This window comes from Coturnix japonica, chromosome 13, assembly GCF_054131305.1.
Source record: "Coturnix japonica strain WE chromosome 13, WE-NBRP24, whole genome shotgun sequence".
In the NCBI taxonomy this organism is placed as follows: domain Eukaryota; kingdom Metazoa; phylum Chordata; class Aves; order Galliformes; family Phasianidae; genus Coturnix; species Coturnix japonica.
The window spans coordinates 11,242,296-11,261,523 of record NC_140675.1 but is presented as its reverse complement, the minus strand read 5'-3'; the positions used below and the strand labels follow the sequence as shown (position 1 = coordinate 11,261,523).

At 42.3% G+C, this 19,228-nt stretch overlaps 1 protein-coding gene across 1 annotated transcript in view; it reads left to right on the top strand.

Annotated features, from left to right (window-relative positions):
- The first annotated feature begins 4,240 nt into the window (after positions 1–4,240).
- The window catches only part of CARD11 (caspase recruitment domain family member 11), a 39,204-nt gene continuing 24,216 nt past the window's right edge, over positions 4,241–19,228 (top strand). The window contains exon 1 of the mRNA XM_015876974.3: positions 4,241–4,525. Within this exon, the coding sequence (XP_015732460.2) occupies positions 4,513–4,525 (13 nt within the window). The 5' untranslated portion in view covers positions 4,241–4,512. The remainder of the gene's footprint in view (positions 4,526–19,228) is intronic.

Sequence of the window (19,228 nt, the reverse complement as noted above, 5' to 3'; positions counted from 1 at the left end):
AAAGATGAAATATGAAAGTGATTATTTAGAAACATTTTAAACCAAATTCACTGACCTAAAATCATGCTTTTATTTTCCCCCCCCAGCCTGTTTTGTGGAGAATATGATCAAAAATGATCAGGGTTCTTTTGGTAGTAATGTTGATTATTTGCCCTCCTCTCCCTTTTTGTTTTAGCAGGAAATGCTTGTTTTTAAGTTTTTTGCCTTGAGTTTATAACAGTTGCCAGTTTCTACAAAGCAGCGCATCAGATGTTGTTTTTCAAAATTAAGCCATTGTGGTAAGAAAAAAATTGTACTTTTATCACTTTTAAGGGAGAACAGATATTCTTTTATCTCCCCAAAACTTAGTTTCTTTGTCTGTTGAATATATCAATAACCCACTGGTTGCTGTGGAACTGAACTACTTGCCTGGAAGGTTTAAAGATCCATGGATTTTAAGTGCTATGGATATATAATTAAGAGCATAAGGAACAGCATAAGGACCAGAGCTATGGCTCATACCCAGTTGTGATGAATAATGTATGTGTAATGAAAAGGAAATGGTTGGAGGAGTCGCTAAATTAACTCTGCCTCTTCTGGCAGGAGTGGTACAGAGCCTGGGGCTGCTTCACTTTGGCCCAGAGATGAGGCAGAGTAGATCTGAGTTGTTTGCTCTGCCCCTCTGTAGAGGGCAAGACCCCATCTGCTGCACTGGGGGATGTCAGACCAACCCCTGCAATGGGTTTGAACTGAAATTTCTTCCTAAAAAGGAAGGTGAGGATGCTCACACCCAATGCAGACAGATAAATCATTGAAGTCGACAGACAGAACATTTTGTGCAAAAATACGTTAGCCCAACACTGTCAAGTGAATGAGAGAATTTTATACTATCCGTTTCTCACTGATATATGTTTGGCTGTCATCTTATTTCATAGCTCAGGCAATTGAAATACTGTTTAAATGTGTATCATAAAGCTATAGATGGGAGCATTTCCCAACTGGATTTAAACCATTGCCCCAAAGGTGCTACAGAAACCCTGCTGTGTGTCGCTTTTTAACATCAAGGGGCATTTCTGATGTTAATGTCTAGAAAAGGCAGATGAACACTAACAACTGCTTATCCACAGGCTGGTGAATTGAATAGGGAAATACTCTGTTCTGGAAGTCAGATCTCTGGAGAAAACTGATAAATTATGAGCATCTCTAAGTAAGAGTGATGGTCTCTAAGGACAGTTGAGCAAGGCTGATAATATAAAATATGTAAAATGTGGAAAATATTTAATACTTCTGTTTCTTTGCTCTAAAGAGTTGGAGGGGTTGTTTTAACAATATATATGGCGTTCCTGAGCAGGGGAAATGCAATATATTCATTCTCAGATCACTAGTTTGTGAAATGCTGTTCTGCTGCCTGGGGAATTTCAGGATTATTACAGTGGTAAGGAGTCAAGGGCAGACTCCTCATAGGCTGGCTTGGCTCTCCTGTGACAAGAGGAGGAACAGCAGATTAAGAGCTGGGCAGTTTAGTAGTTTTTCCAAATGCTATTTTTTTTAATAATGTTTTTTAGTCCTCCAATTTGCAATAACTCAAAGATAATCAGCACCTTCATTTCTGACTGATGGACTGCCCTCCTGAGTGCTGATGAACTAACTCTATATAAAGTTGTTCTGTAGGGTGTCAAAGTGTACAAGCGAAACCTTCACCTGGACAAACACACTGTGTGAGATCCCTGGGGCACAGACAGAAAGAGGGGTGAGAAAATCTCTATGAGCAAAATACTTCCAACACAGCTCCCTACTGTTGCTGCTCCCTAAGGGACACATAGTTCTACGAGTCAGAGTGCTGCACACTGCACTTGGATCAGGAAACCACTGATTTGCAGTTCTGCAGTCTCTCTGTAGTACACACCTGTATTTTAGATGGAGCATCTGGATTTCCTTGAATTTTCTCGTTGCCTGACTGAACCTGGTTATTTTCTATGCTTACGTTGTGTGAAACGTATCCACACAGTCTATCAGCTTCAAATAACTGTAATCTCAGCCATAATATTTCTGTAGCTTCAGAGACATTTTTTAAAACAGAAAACTGGGTTGGAGTCTGTAAATTCTTTTAGGAGAAGATTGATGCTGAGTTATGTGTAGCTTTATGATTGATAACTGAATTCTACTTGGCTACTCTCAGTTTACAAGTCTTTATGATTAAGAGAAATTTGTCCTTCATGTTTTGGTGACTGATTCCTTTAATCTGTTCATTGTTCACTGAGCAGCTGCTTCAGCTCTTCCTTCTGTTTAGGTGCAGAGAAACGTGGGACCTCTAAAACAGTCATTGGACCTTTTGAAAGCTGTTTGTAACCAACAACAGTAAGCAAAACAAAAGCAGAAACAGGAACAAATGGTATCCAACCTTTGCTTGGCTCTAGAGAGCAGTTTTACAGTCTACTGCCTGATAGCCAGTGTGCTAAAGGAATCAAAGACTGGAGAAACCTGTAACAAGACTTGTTGAGTATTAACTTGAATTCTGTCACATATTTACTTTCAGATTAGGAACTGTGCACGGAAGATTTGTGTTTTAAACCAAAGTGAAGCCACAAAGCCTGTTTGTCAGCTGACTTCATTTCCCTGGTTGAACTGAAAATGGTTCCTCTGTTGCATGCACAAATCAGCTTCCTCTATGAAAGCAGTGGAAAGCTTGGATCAGAAATAACTTGTATTGCTTTTGATGAAACAAGAGCGGGCCATAATTCTTACAGCAGTATTTCAGTTTTTCTCCGGAGTATGTGCAGCTTTTCCCTCACTGTGCTGGTCATGTCTGAAACTGTGCAACCTCATCCATGCAGTTGTCACACAGGTAAGTTTTGGTTGCCCAGGGCACCTTGTCACAGGCAGCTCACTGTTTATTCAGAGGTGAATTTTGATAAGGTTGTACAAGGATATAAGTAACACAAAACAGTATAGTTCTCACTGGGAAAAAAATGACTGTACTGTACTGTCCTGTACTCAGTCATGGTACAGGTACAACCCATGGAATCAGAGGGACAATAAGGGAGAACAAGAGCAGAGCTGCCCCATGTCTTTTGCTGCAAAGAACATACTCTGCTCTCCCAACTTTCACAGGATTCAGGTTTTCAGTTTGATAAGGACACTTCAGAGTGTTACTGTAATAGCACTTCCAGCCAGATACCATCTCCCTTTTTACTTCTTTTCACGTTATCACTTCCCTTCATTCTATTTTCTTTGAGGCTGCTGTATCCTTTGACCCAGCTATATCTTCTGATAGTTTTTTCCACTGCTCTTTCTTTCCATTTGTTATTTCCCTTTAGTCTAACAACTGCTTTTCCTTTTTCTGCCTCTCACCCTACTTTCCTCATGCCTTTTCCCCTTCCCACATTCCTTAATTATCAATCATCTTTCCCCTTATGCTCATTAATCCTAGTGTTTTTCCTTTTCTTTATCTGCTTCTTATAGGAGATAGAAACGTACATGTATGTATACAGCTGTTTTCTTCCAACCACATTCACCCTCACATATATACATCTCAGTGCTCTTTGGTGTGATTGTGTCCTCAGAGGGACCCAAAAATTGCATTTACCCATTGTCCAGCATTCAAGCTATACCAGATGTCTGTCAGCACACAGACTTCCTTAGGAAAATGCTGTTTTACAGCATCATTCAACTGTAACATATACTAATACTCACATTACATTTTGTCGTCTCCCTTTTAGCTTAGCAACAACAGCTGTTAATAAGAAAAAAAAGATGTTTTCTAAAGGTTTTTGAAGAAAACGCACCACTCTTCCTGCCTGGAACTGCTTCAGTTGGAACTCTTCAGTCCTTTTTCTTTCTTATCTAGCCAGTGTGTGCAGTGAGAAGCAAGGGCTGTTGCTTTGTGGTTGGAGGTACAGCCCCAGGTTAGCTGGCAGCCAGCATCTCCCCTTCTGCCCTGGGGATATGCACTGGGGGAGCTCCTGCTGCAGGGAGCTCAAGGCAGGCGGTGCAGACAGCCTCGTTTCTTGCTCTGAGCCATCCGCTGGAGGCTGCTGCCTTCTGTGCCCACTGCTCTTCCTGGGGAAGGGGTAGCAGTGCCTCTTCATTTGCTTACCGTGCTTCTTTGGGGCTCTGCTGTCACCTGCGTGCAGAGTCATTTGCAAACAGGCAGTATCACTGGGGAGCAGAAATGTGTGTTTTTTTTAAAACCCTAAGCAGATTGATACTCTGGTTTCCTGTCAGATCTTTGCATTTTCCTCCTCTGCCCCGCCCAGCCCCTGACACACTTTTTTCTCACTTTCTGTCGCTCTGTACTCATTCTGACACCAGTGCACTTGCTTCCTTTATTCCAGATTATCCCCAAAACTTTCGGCACCTTGGGGAAGGGGGGCAGGCGGCAGGAGGACTTTTGCTCCTTGTGTTTCTTTTACTTTCTAACAGCTGCAGAGCACAAAAAAACCACTCCGGGGCTCCTGGAAGAGCCAGACATGGGCATGGAGGCAACGTAGACACTTCATCCTGCAGCAGCTGCACTGAGACACCCACTCACTCATGAGCACCCAAGGTAAGGACAGCAGCTGCCTGGCGCAGCATTTAAGTCTAATTGCCACAAGTTCCACTTTCACCTTTATTTTCTGTGTTCATTTTTGTGTGTTTCTCTGAGGTCTGTAGCCACCCGTCCTGTCCTCAGCAGCACAAAATGTGCTCGGGGGGGGGGGGCCCTGCGGTACCCCAGGGTGATGGGTGTTGGTAAGGGAAGTGTGTGCTGAAATGGAAGTGCAGAGGGGGAGCTGAAAGGGCTGCTTGGCAGTGCTGGTTGCCAGGGAATTCCTGCTTCTGCTCTGTGCACTGAGCCCTGACCAAGTGTTTAAATCCTTTCATTACGGATTTATGCTTTCTATTAACTAATAAAATTATTTTTTCTCCCCTCTTTTAATTAGCTCTTCTCACTTCCTTTATTCTTTTATCAACTCTAATGTACATCCTATCTTCTTCACCATCTTCTTATGCCTGTTTCTCATCAAGCATATCTTCTGTGTGACAAGTGTTCCACTTGTTCCTTTCTTGCCCATGCACAGAATGTATGTCCTCCCCCATGTTCTCAGTCTCTCTCCTTCCCCGCCATGATTTCCTTCTCTATCTCATGTTCCACTTTCCTGCCACCTCTTGCACTCACACCTTCCTGCTCCATCCTCTCCCTGTGCATGCAGCATGCATTGCTGCCCTGGAGAGTTGGTTTAGCATGTGGGGATGGTTCCTGTCTGCTGACCCGTTCTCATACACACACACACTGCTTTCATATCTGCCCCTTTGCTCATGAACATAATCAGAATTTGCAGATTTGGAAATGCATCCCAAAATGCCAGGCATGTCTGCTTGCATTGCCTCCCTCCAACTCCCAGACTTGTGCTGAGTGATTCACAACAAATAACCGCTGTCATCCTGTCTCTGTTTCCTTCTGTCTCACCAATAGAATTTTCTAACACCTACAGCTCACCGTAGCTTCCTTTCCGCTCACAAGTATGGCCCTCTCTGACTTTGTTTTTTCTATCTCTGCTTTTTATATCGTCCCACTCCTTCCGAAGCCTTTACCCCAACCCTCCACCAGGCTTCTCTATCTGTTTCTATGCTGTGTTCACACTGGGAGGAAATGCTAAAGCAGATGGTCTTACTCTGCTGCCTCAGCATCCCCCTGAGACCTCGTAGGGAAACCAGAGGAAGTACTGCAGTCTCAGCTCCTCTTTCCTTTGCAGAATAGGCAGGTGAGAGCAGAGTAACAGCTTTGTGAAACTCTTAGAATGTCTGGTCTGATGAGTGAGGTCATTCTTGTCCCACTGAATCCCATAGGATTTAATATCTTAAGGAGAGAGGCTCCCTGCTGCAGTATTGTAGCAGCAGTAACTTTATTCCTAGGATCTGGAAATAACTCATTTCTCAGATACCAAAATTTGCCAAGATCAGGTTAAAAACTGCATCCAGGGACGATATTTGCTGTGACTGGTTGTTTTAAGTTTATAAGCTTTGAACCAGATATGACAAAGTAGTAAAATTTGTTGAAGTTTTTTAGCCTCACCTTCTTAAGCAGGTCTATTGAGACTGGAGATTTATTTCTAGGGATGTTCTGGTTTGGGCTTTTGGGGACTGAATAAGGATCACTTATTAAACTCAGCTGAATTAATAGGAGAATTATGATGTGAGAGAATTCTCTTAGCAATCTGTCCTGCTCTCTCAAATTGTCTATCTCCTTATGAGTGAAAGAAGCTTAAACTGTATGTTTGCAATTATAATGCATACTTTTTGATTCAGAACTAGCAAACTGTGGCCTTTGAGCTGTGAGCATTCTCTTCTGAATACAAAAGTAATTCCATGAGAATATCTTTGTCTTTTGCATCTGCCAAGAAGTCTGCAAGCCTGGAACAACACAATAGGATATGTTATTTTCATTCATAGAAGTTCAGCATAACCCTACTCTGTAACAACTTGTGATATGAAAAGTTCTTGTGTTCCTTTTAGTCATCCTGTTAAACGTGTGTGATGATCTTGTGCTTTGGTTTTTTTCAGCATCTTCTGCCCCCAAAACTATTTGGTGGATTTTTGTTGTTGTTTTGGGTTGTTGTTTTTTTTTTCTGCAAGGCCTTGATATTTCCCTGAAACTAATTGGCCGAGACTACGTTTCTCTTTTTGTCTCTTCTCCTTTTCTCTTCCCCTCACCAACCATCATCAGAGTTTACCATGAGTTGAATTAAAAACAGACTCAGTCAAAGCAGAACAGTGACATCTGCAAGGGGATGCAGATGAAGGGAGCCAGATTTGATTTCCGAGTTTCTTGAGTCATGTACCTGACAGAAGAGAAATTTCAAAGGGAAAGAGTGCTGAAACTTTCAGCCACACCCGGCAAACCCTTCTACTGGGAGGGACAGCCCAGAAATTCAGAACCACACGTTTGACACCCTCGTCATGCAAGTTGTTACTTCTGGTGAGAGAGAGCTCTGAATTAAGAGAGAAAATAAACTTCCTGCAGGAGAAGAGAATCATCTGAGTGCAATGCGTCTCTGATAAAATTAAAAGCAGCTCGAACTGGTATATGGGATATGCTTAAAAAAATAAGTCTGAATGTTTTATCCTGTTACTTGGTCAAACTTTTAGTGAAATGCATGGCATGGTTACTCACAGAGGATGAAGCATATAGAGATCCTTATTCCTCCCAATGTTATGTCTATATTATTGCAAGAGAACCAGCTGCCCACTCTTTATCAGATGTCTCAACTCCCTTTGATATTGAAAGGCTTCATGAAATTCATGTTTCACTCAGATGTGGCTGATAAGGTTGTGTTAGTGATGGTGGAATATGGCCAATGGCAGCTTTCTTTGTGAGCAGCACCCACGGCAACCTCAGCTTAAAAGAGGGTCCAGGCCTTATGAATTCCAGACTGAAGGATAAAACTCTGCCCTCACCAAATGCAGTGGACTTTTGTCACTGGTATCAGAGAGGTTTTGCTTTGGCTGTTTATCACTGCTGTCCGCAGGATTTGCATTCTAGGAATGCTGTCTGCTCTGCTGAGAATAGAGTATCTGCAGTGAATCTGAATTCCTTTTTTTTTTCTCAGAACAAAAGATGGGGTTTTCTCAGGCATGCGTGTAACAAGATTCTCTACTCCCTTCCCCCAAATTCTCTGTTGAGTGCTGCCTTCAGCCTCCAGATGGGGTCAGCTACTTAATGGCAACGAACATTTTCAGGAAGGTAACCTTTCTGCTTGTGATTTGTTCAAGGACTTTGGAATTATAATGGTTACTGTCAAAAGTACATAATTGGCCTCAGTGGCACACATCCAACAACAGGAGCTTCTTCCACTCTGCTTCACTCAGTATTCTCTCCCAGTATTACCCTCTTACTTTCTTTGCTCCCGTCAGGCACAAGAACACAGTGCCAGTCTGCTTAGCTTGACATTGGACAGCACAGCAGACCTGCCATCCCGCTGTGCGTGGCTCTGGGTTGCTCCTTGGCTGGAGGTTTTCACATTGACTTCAGTTCAGCAGAAACGTTTTCTCTGAACTTGGATTTTGAACACTTCTCATCCTTCCTGCTCTTCTCCCAGGGAGGAGGACAGTCTGTGAGCACCAGGGGTTCTCATGTGTTCGTAGATCTGCAGTTAGAACCATACAAGTAGCACAGTCTTTGGGCTCTCTTATACAGAAAGCAAACAGTCTTTTGTCCACAGCACATAAAAATGCACGATCCCTAGCACCATAAGCTGACAAAGTGTTGTGTGTTGTCTGCTGCCACGTGCAGTAAAGAGAATATTCTTGTTCCTTTAGTCCCACAAAACCTATTTCATCCTCTGCACTGGATGGGGCATTGCTTCCTAATGCTGTCTGCTTCAGTGAATCTCTTTAGCAACTCAACAGGAAAGAGGAATTTGTCAAATCTCACTGGATATCTATCAGAAATGTCAAACTAGATGCTGTAACATTCTGGTTTTTGTCAAAAGGGTAAGTGTATGTACAGCTGTGTATGTGATATTATTGCTAGTAATTGTTGCCTCGGTGAATTTGCCTGTATAAAGTAGCACCCCATGGTATTAACAGATATTTTTGTTCTGGTCCCAGAGGCCACCTTGGCCTTACACAAAGATACTCGTTATTTGCCTAAGTCTGACAAGTCTGCCCTGTTCGTGGCAGATGAGGGGAGGAACCACAGCTCCAATTCAGCCATGGAAGGATCCCCAGCAGCTCCTGGTGCTGTGTCTGCTGGCACAGCTCTGCAGGCAAACGCAGGCACTGAGCACAGCTGCCCAGCTGAGGTAGGACCAACTTTTTTTCCATATGAATGCAGAAAAAGGCTGTATGCTGGCATGACATGACATACCTGGTTACAAACTTCAGAACAAAAGGAATTCCTTTCCAGTCTGTAGCACAGCTGGTGATCGAGTCTCTTCTTAAACATCAATTGAGGTGATCACATTGATAAGATTATTTGGAAGCTTTTGGCTCTCACCATCCTTAAACTACCAGGGGTGGTCATCATTCACTGCTCACACTGGTCTGTTGGATAAAGTCTGTTTAAAATACTTTCTCCCTGCTTGCAGCCCCTCATGGATTACCTCCATGCTCCCCATCTTGCACCAGAACAAGTCCCGCTGCAGCAGCTGCTGCCCACTTCTCTATTTCTGGGCTTCTTCCATTTGCCATTCTGTGTTTGTCTTAGTTTATAATGGAAGTAGTTGGGGAGATCATCAAACTCATTTCGCTAATGCCTCATACTGAAGGAAAATAGAAAATTCCATATGCTTTTTCCATTTTTACCATTGAGAGTTTTTTTTTTTTTTTCCTGGGGGGACAGAAAATAATCGTCTCTACCACTACTCTGGTGTTTCCATTCACAGTTCCTGCCCAAACAGGACCCAATACATCTCAGTATTGATTTGCTTAAGAGTATTTTTCATGTGTTTCATCCTTCCAGTAATATAGTCCTGTATTTTCAGTTGCACACTTTGCAGGAAGACCAAAGACCAACGTGCTTTATTGGAGAAGATTTAATTTCCTTCTGTCTTTCATTCTCTAGTTTTTGCAATCCATGCTGTGAAAGCTTTAAGCGCAGAATGAAACAAAACTTGCATCTTAGGTCAGAAAAGAGCGTGGTTTTCTTCTGCTTTGGCTTTTAGAAAATTAAAAATAAGAAGTGAAGGAGTATTACATTTCCTGTGAGGCTGGAAACACTGAATCAGTTTCTTTTTAATCTGAAATTTTGCAGTTTGAAGGAAAAATGATACTTCTCGGGCATTTGCTAATGGAGCGTTACAATACAGTAAGGTGTTTTTGTGACTTGCATGTATCCATAGTGAGAGCAACAGCATCACTTCTGCTGCACTGAGTGCTGTTGACAATAATGCTGTCACTGAAGGGCTGAGCAGCCAGGGCTGTGTGCCTGGTGGAGCTCTGCCTGGCTCTGCAGGTACTACAGGAGCTCTATGGGAACACACCGTCAGGAAGGGTTGAACTTTGCCACCTACAAAGAGCAATTGGAAAACGCTGGCTTCAAGGCAGAAACGATCAGGATTTGAACACTCGTTTTGAAGGCTGTCAATTTCAGGACAAGCTCTGAGATATTTTAGAGTTTTCTGCAATGCAGAACGATGCAGATTTGTGCAGTTGTGTAATTAAAGCACAGTCAGGCATAAATCATGGTTATGCGTCCAGCAGCAAACACACTGAAGTCCTGCTTTGGCTGCCTGTGGCTGCTCTTGCACTGCCTCTTGTGCTCTCTTGGCCCACGTTGTTAGATGTGGATCCTTAATATCATGCCCGTTAATGGGAGCGTAGGCTCTTCTACGTTGTTATCACTTTTGAAAACAGGATGTAGGTAAATTGGTCTGTTTTGTCAATTTTACTATTATTTTAAATATATTTCAGTTATTTTCTAATATATTTCAAAAGACCCCCGAAAATCTGAGTGCTGGAAATTGCAATTCAACAACTTAAGACTTTCTTTGTAACTTGTTTTTACTTTCCTTGTAGCTAATAATTAATGCTGCTGTGATGTAGTCTTGCATGACTACATCATATTGCACTACTCTGAGGCTGGAAACAGTGGTGAAGTAGGAAAGCAAGTTTCCTGTAGCACACAGATCTAAGAAAGCAAGTTAGTAATGGAGAACTAGGGGGTGAAAGAAAAGGCAGAAGGTTTGTTTGCTCGTATGAAAACTTTCTGGTACTTAAACTTAGCTTGGAATGTTTTGTTATACAGGAGTCTCTGATATGTTTTCCTACAACTGGTACTGTTTTGCACTTATGTGTGCCCTGTTTCCCACTGCTGTCAGCAGCCATGTCGGGGTGTCCTCAAACAGGTGCTGTAATGCAGCTCTCTGCCTTAGGGAACTCAATGTAACTGTGCTGCAGAAAAGAATTAAGAGGAGGGTTTACAAAAGGTTGTTTTCAAAGCACCTAACTTATTTATTGCCAGTAGAAGGTAACAAAAGCCGATTATTAGTCGCTTCCACTCAGTGAATACCTGCACATCCCCCTTTGCCTTTGGTAGTCCTGGTACATTAGTCCTCCTAGTTGCATCTTCCTCAGTTCTGAGCTGGCAGAGTTACTGGGATAGAAAGAGTTAAGTTTAGGGGAGGGAAGTGGTCAAGATATCAAAATAAGGTATATGCTTCTCCTTCCATATTTGTACTTTCTGAGAGCCAAAGCTTTTCCTGTTATGTGCAAGGAGCAAGGTGAATGCAGGGTCTTGGAAATGAACTGTTCCTTAATAGATTTCTTGCGGCTTTTCATTGGGACATAAATAGTCTGTGGCTCCTGCTCAGAGCCCTGCTGGTCAGAGGGAGGCTGATACCTGAGGTCCAGCAGGACGGCTGCTCACAGAAGCTGCAGTCTGTGCACTCATTATCAGCCCTGTAGACACATGAGTGTCGTTTAGCTGCTCTGAACACCAATCTTTACCATGTTCTGAAAACTCCGCTCTGCTCACTGGGGGTGGCCCTGGAACCTGAAGGGAACTTGTAAAGCACTGTGTGTTCCTCAAGAGAAAATTAGGAAGAACGTCTGAGAAAGCTTCCCAGGCCCCGAGTCGCTCTTGCCTCACAATATTGAACTCTGCTTGATATATAACCTCTGCTTCCCATTACTGATAACAAAGAAGAGCTGCTGGATTTGTCACGCTGCAAAGCAGCCAGTTGTTACAATGCAGCAACTGCATTCTTGGGTGTTTTCAGCTTTCAAGGGAACACAGAATTAAACAGTGGTTCTCCCAAAAGCAACCGTGAGCAGTGCTTTAATAAATCCTTTTTTACCCTGCAGGACAATGTCATTGACAGCAACCAAGGGCAAGCACAGCCACTCCAGAAGCTTTACTAGCAATCCAGAAATCATTAATGATTGCTCTCACTCAGGACATGTCCTGCAAACACTTCCTCCCACACTGATTTGCTGTGAATGATTGCAGTGTGAGTGCACTGTGAGAACACAGAGAAAGTTTTGTGGTTCCTGCTGTTCCTCAGCCCTCTCAGAGCTCTCCCACGGTGCTCGCCCACTTCTCCCCGCATCCTCTCTTCTGTGACCATTTGCTTTGTGTGCTGCTGCACCAGGATGCCTGCAGAGCAGGAGCAGAAGAACCCCTCTCTCCCATTTCCTTCCCCTCAAGTAAGCCTGTCCATGGAAACATTGCTGTCATAGGGCATTATGGGCAAAGACACTTCTCGAGTTCTTGTCCTTTACCAGCTCCAGTGAGAAGATGCCAAAGGTGCAGCACTCAGTCAGAAGGATGTCCCCTGACAACAGCAGCATCAATGCTGGTGGACAGAACAGTCCATCTAGGAATGCTAACAGTGAAAAGGCAACTTTCTTGCTTTAACGGGGCTTTTAAAATCCTCCATGTGCTTCCTTTAAAACAGTTCCGTTAATCTTTCTGATGTTTGCAGTGCCCTGGAGAACTCAGGTGATGAGTGTCTTGCTTGTAGAGGATTTGAAACACTTATTGACCTGTTTATTTTATGACAACCTCGCTTCTGTTTCTAATCCAGAGTGAGCCTTACCTGTTGTTGGTTTTGATTTTATATTGTGCTATATCATGCTAGAGTAATTTCTGCCATAGAAGACAGAAAGGCCTTATCGTCGAAGAGGAAAACCTGTGAGCAGAGCAGACAGCTCCTAAAAGAGCTGTAACCTGAGTGGAGAGAAGCAGGAGTTAAAGTGGCTGCTGCACTGCAATTGTTTTGGGTTACGGTTGAGGTTCCATCACTGTGCCTGGTTCCTCTCTCTCATCTTCCGCACTGGCTTCGTTAGCAATGAGATGCTAATTAAATTTCATATTTATGATTAGAAAATAAAACCATTGGACCTTTTAAAAATAGATTTTTATGAGTTTTGGCTCAGTCAGCTGAGTCAGCAGTATAGAGTCTGCAAGGCTGAACGTGGCAGCTTTGGGGAAAAAAAGATAAATAGAGCAAATAACGATAGGAGAGTCCAATCTAAAAGCTCATATAGTTTCTACCCTGTATTAATTTTCAAACATAGGAGAAATAGTTTTATTTTTTTTTCCTACTAGAATAAATACTTCTAGTCATGCAGAAAAAAAAATCCTTTATTTTGTTCCAGAGGGATCAGAGCTTAAAATTTCAGCTAATTCTTAAAATCTCAATTGCAGCTGGAGACAAAATGTAGGAAATAATTGATCCATCTGCAGCGGTATTTGCTGTCATCTGTTAACTAGCAAAATATTTCATGGATTTAAAGGTGTTGGAATTAGCATGAGTGAGCACTGCCACAGCATCAGCCCTACTCTGTGTGGGACAGGTACTGCTGGAGTGTTTGCACAGCACTGGGTACCAGAACCACCTGAACACTGTTGTTAGCAGATTTATAGGTGCGACAGAGTGTGGTTTCATAGGTACGGGTTCACACCTCACAAAGATTTAAGGGCGTTTTGTTTTTCAAATGCTTTGCATTGAAAGAATGCTGCAATTAAGAGGTTTCTGAAAGAGCTCAGCATCAATTTAGACATGGAAGAAAGACCTGATTTTTAGGAGGGCTCAGCACTCAGCAGCTCTGTGGCTCATAACAACAATCTATCCCACGCTGAAGCAAGCCGTGCAAAAACCTGACCATTTATTTTAATGCCTAAATTCCACCTCCGCTCTTTGCAAATCTGACCCTAATTACAAGTTTTGCCCTTGAGTAGGAATGAGAAATAAGGGAAATCAACCCTGAGGAAGCAGAACCATTCACTACTGCTCATACTGCATGTAACCTTGCTGCTTACAGACAGCACCGCATTTAAAGCAAATGCTTTTCTGCTTAGTGTTGTTTGCTTGAGATGCTTTAAGCTACCAGGTACTGTTAATTCAGATAGCACGTGAGGAATTGTTTTGCTTCAAGGCATAAATTGGGAAAATTGGAACGGACAAAAGCTTTCACTGACTGTGTGATGCTTTACCACAGGTGGTATTGAGGCGCCTCTTCTTGTAAGGGTTGGGGTTCAGGTCACTGTCATCCTGCAGAGTTTAGTGTCTTCCTATGGGAAGTGAAGTTTTTGGGATCAGTTTTCCACACCAAAGGTTCACAGTATTCTATTCTACAACATCAGAGCAGTGGACTCGGTTATTGATAAAGCAACAGAAGATACTTAATCCTTCCTTGGAACGTGTTGACAGTAGGAAATGTCACAGAATTGCCATGTGTTTGGTGTGGTCTCTTCCCCAGGGCAGCAAGCCAAGGTCGCAGAGAAGCCAGTGCTTACAGGGTGGCTTCTCCACCGTGCAGAGCTAAGCCCAAAGACAGTGATGAGGGAAGCAAGAGCCAGCACAGCGTCCTGCAGCTCCTGCTGCAGCCAGGCATGCAGCTTTCTCAGGGCAGCGCTTCCTTTAAGACTTCCCTCCACAGTGTTTGTCAGAGCTGAAAGTTGCCCACAGCTTCTGTTCAGAAGAAAAGGGAAGTCAGGCAGCCCCCAGCACAGTTCTGTCTGCTATATATAGACAGCAAGTTTGAGAGGGAGGGTGGTGGGTGTATGTTTCCGGTGCTGTGTGATACAGTCCCACTACAGCAGTGCAAGAAAGGAGGGGACACAGAGAAGAGGTGACCAGAAAGCATAAGTGGGAAAAATCTATTTATAAATGACATGCGACCATTTTCATGCAAAAGGGAGAATTTTGATTTCAAAATAGTGAGCTCCTTCTGATTCCCACTGTGGTTCTGTCCTTCCTCAGCTTCACTGATTTGATCTATTGTATACTTTTTTCTTGCCAAATGGCACCCAGTTTGCTTTTGCATCTTCGTGCTCTCCTGGCTTGCTTCTTCAGGCAGTGAAATAGCACATGCAAGAGAGCAGTCTGTTCTTTGCATTTGTTCTGTGCTTCAAACAGTTGCAAAGTATAGGTAGTAAGCAGCTAAGAGCTAAAGAAGGTTGGAAGTCTTCACAGAGCTATATGTAGAGCTGCTGCTCCTTTGCATAGTGCACTTGAGATAGTTAAGTCATCCACGTTCTTACCCTAGTGAACATATGCTGCTGTTATAATACAGCACAGTTGGCAAGTGGGTTATTTTTCTAGTGCTTGGAGTAGCCTTGTAAAGTTGATCTTTCTAAGTGCTTATGACAGCTTTGCATTTGTTTGTCCTTCAGATTTTTCAAGCTTCTCTTTTCCTGTTTAGTGCAACTAGTTGTATTAATGGAAGTGTTAATAGCACTAATGAGAACCAGGCTGTTTTGGTAGGGTTATGTGAGTTTCGTGTGTTTGTATCAGCTAACGAATCACTGACCTACTGAGTTCTCATGTAGCTCAGTCTATACAAATTGCTTACAAGCTCTGACCCTTTGAACCAAAGGACGTGCTGCTTATTGCCAAGTGAGCACATATTTACTGTGACCTAACCTGCAATCATCCAATCCATCTGAATGTTTGGCTAACTTGATTTTTAAATCCAGATCCAATGGCAGGAAGGCTCCTAATCACACCCTCCCCTAATCACACCCTCCTACCTGCTTGCCCCCAGTTGTGCCTTCTCCTCAACTACTGAAGATCTCATTAGCAGTTGTAAAAACAGGATGAGTTAATCTCAAAGAAGAAGAATTAACCTGAGACCCCGTAATAAATTCAGAAGCATTTCTTGGGCCAGTGTTCTCACGAGCCCTTCGCAGCCTGAGGATGACAGCTTCTTTTTTAGATCTTTGCTTTTAGCACACATTAGTTGAAAGGAAACGCTCCTGTCAGTAGCTAATGCTGCACTCAAGAAAGAAAGGCCAGACATACAAACATATTTGTACTGCGTTAGCCCAGTGATTTCTGCTGTCCTTATCATCATGCATAACGGAATGGAGAATATGTAGATGAAAGCTTTTACTAAATGTTGGGCTTTCAGCTCTCTGCTGCTGCTTTGCAAATCCTTTTAAATAGGTGCACTAAATCCTTGTGGTAAATTATTTATGCAAATTGTTGTGCTGTTTTCTTGATTTGCATGCCCTGAACTAGCACTAATTCCTCATGTCTCCGGATTGGTGATAGGGCCTCCCCTAATTGCCCCTTGGGGTTTGCTCTGCACCCCGCATTCCTTCTCTTTGCCTTTACTAAGGCTTTTCCCATTCTCATCTTGGTCTCACTTCTGTTCTTCACTTTCATTCTGTTGATTTCCCCTTTCTTTGACTTTCTTTATCCCGCTCCCTCTCTGTATTTCCATTTCCCTTTTTCTCACAATTCTTTCAACACTAAATCTTGTCTTTCTCCTCAAATATTTTTGCACCATTTCTCATTGCTTGCATGTTTCATTTCTCATTTACCATCACTAACATAATCACTAACTAATGCTGGCATTAACAGTTTCTGCAAACTGAATGTAAGATTCACAAACAATAGAGAAGAAAAGAGTAGTCTGATAGTAGGCATCTGAAAGGACAAATCTCTTGGGTGATCATAGAGGTAACCCAATCAAGAACTGGTTGGCAACCAAACTTTACATGGGATTCTGAGGTAGAAGTTCAGAATGGTGGGATGTAATTCTGAACAGACTCATTTCTTTACCATTCACCGGAGAGGAACTCAGTTTATAAATTAACCCGGGTCCCAGTGCTGGTTGGTAAGATGGCTCCAACCTCTGTCTCTGCTCTTAAGTTCACCCTTATGTTGGTGGTGTTTAGTGGGCACGGTGCTGAGGGAGCCAGAAACATCTTTCATGTGTGTAGAAAACAGTGACACACACAAAAATGGTAGAGTTGTCAAAACATCATTGCTACATTTCTTTCAGTTATTTGTAGAGGAGGATTTTTCCATTTTCTTTGTTTATTATTGGTAATACATGCTTTACAACCAATCTGATTGGATCTTGCATGTTCAGAGTAACTCAATCTGCTTTCAGTTTGCTATTGAGACAAAATTAGTCATTTCCTTCCTGTGTGATAACATGGTAAGAGCTCCCAAGTTCTGAACTGGCAGACCTGAAAAGGATGTCGACTTTCGATATTTTCACCAGATGGAGAGCAAAGCTGTAAAGCACAGATCTCTGCCTTTTATGAATCACAGGTCACTACAGGATCCTAATAAGTATTTTTAGACTGATTAAGATCTTTCATAACAATAATTTGTTTCTCAGAATGGCATTCTTAGTGTGCAGTTTTTTCCTCCAGAAGCTGATGGGTACATTATAGTGTTTCGTGTGCAGTTGCCAAAGCAGACAAAGGCTACATGCAGCAAGTGTGGAATTCAAAGCAAGTATTATTAAGGTATTAAGCAATATTATCCTGCAATTCTGAGAAACTAGCTTGTCTTTGTTGCACATGGTGTTTTCTGGTTTAGAGGATAATAAGCAAACCACTGGGTGTACTGCATTAACAACGCCTACAATTGATCCTTGCTTTATCTGTGCACATTTCTTTTTTGCTGAGATAGTGTTAAATGGATCCGTTCTTAGTAGAGTAACTAAAGGGAAAGGAAGACGTAATTAAAGAGAGTTCCTGTAGTATTAATTCCTCTGGCTGTTTCTGCAAGGGGAGGAATAGTGATTAGGGGCAAATCTCTGATTTATTCTGTTGCTTTCATTCTTTTTCATAGAGCAGAGATACTGAAAGAGTAACATGACAGGATTCTTCATTTCTTTTCCTCTCGCTTGGTTGTTCTTGAGATAATAATTATGAAAATCAGGGGAATTTTCTTTCCCTCTTATGTTTGTAAAAGCAAGATGAATGTGCCTTCAGAGCCCTTTGACAAAGTTGGGAGTTTGGTTCTCTCTGCTATTTAGAAAATGAGAGTCGTGTTTATGACTGTGGCTGTCATCTGGCTTCACCGGGGAGGTCCAGGTTTACCTCACTGCAGCTTTGAGTGATTTCAAGTGGATTTGTGTGTTGCATGAAACAGAAGGATTGACTCAGTGGGAGTGGACAGAAAATATTTGTGCTACAGTGTTCCTGCTTTGAGTTTGAAGTTTCCTGCTCTTCTCCTACTTCAGTGTTCTTCTTCTTTGATATACTTATTCAGTATTTTTCTTTTATGTTTCATTGGGGCTGTAGCATTCAGTAGGCTGGATGAATATTTTATACAAAGAAGAAGCTCTGATATATACAAAGTAGTTCTTTCCATGTTTGTGACCTGAAAGATAAATACAACCCAGCCTGTTAAACAGTGCTGCTGGCTTCAGAAAGTGTTCTTGGGCCAACAAAACCTGAAGTAATAAAACCAGGTTAATAATAAATGCCTTTCTGAATCTTTCCATCTCAGTGGTTCCAGGTGCTCTGCAGTCTCTGATGAATGAGTCCTACCACATGGGCATGCGCTTTATATTTTGAATCAAAGACAGGTTAAGAATTTGTCTCCTCTCAATTGGGGGTTCAGCTTTAGGCACTTCTCTGGTGAACACCTTGCAATTGAAGGTGAGCAAATTGTCATCTTAATCAATGTTTAAGCCTTTGAAAAGTGGTTTTCAGTACTGCAGAACATACAGTGCTGCAGCCAGTGTAATTGAAAGCAGCTGGTATTGAGTGATTCAGTGAGGCAGTAGTGGAAACAGAGCTCTCCTGTCTCCTTAAGCAAAGGGATAGAAGTTTCTCATCGCACTTAAAACTGTGGCTTTCCTCTAAAATTAAAAATAGCTCTAAATCCCTTTGTGGTTTTGTGGTTCTCCAATACTGCAATTCTACATCTATCCGTACAAGCAGCTGCTGAGAAAATCTCCCTGTTGTTATATGTTGTCATCTGAGATGCTGGACAAAGTTGAGGAATAAAGGATGTACCCATGAAGTCTGGAGATATGCACAGATAAAGGATGAAATGCAAATACCCTCAAAACGTAGAGTTTCAGAAGACTTCTTTCCATCTTTATATTTGCTTTTAAGTGTGCTGATTGACACATAATCTTTTCCTGTTTGCAAGGGATGCAAAGAATGAAGCAACTGAAGGGTTAATTTCTACACCAATGTGAAATTAATCACAAAAATGAAGCCTCATATCAGCTTTGATGGAGAGAACTTTACAGAAGCCCTGGTTCTGAAGCCTGGAGGCTTTATTCCCTTGATCGGTGAAGAGTGTCGCCGACATATGAAAGTATGGAGCTGGAGTGAGAGCAGAGAACTGCTTTAATGGCAAGGGAAACTGTTTGGTTGGAAAACAGAAGGAAAATAGCAAACGTGGAAGAAAATTCATCTGTGTTTAATGGCCACAAGAAGGATAGTACCTGAGAGATTGAAGGAGATGAGGGGAATAGAGTGTTTCATTCAGTGTAAAAAGGGATTCTCTTTATTTGTCTGCATCTATAGAGGCCTTTGAAATGGATGGGACTGGCTGAGTTT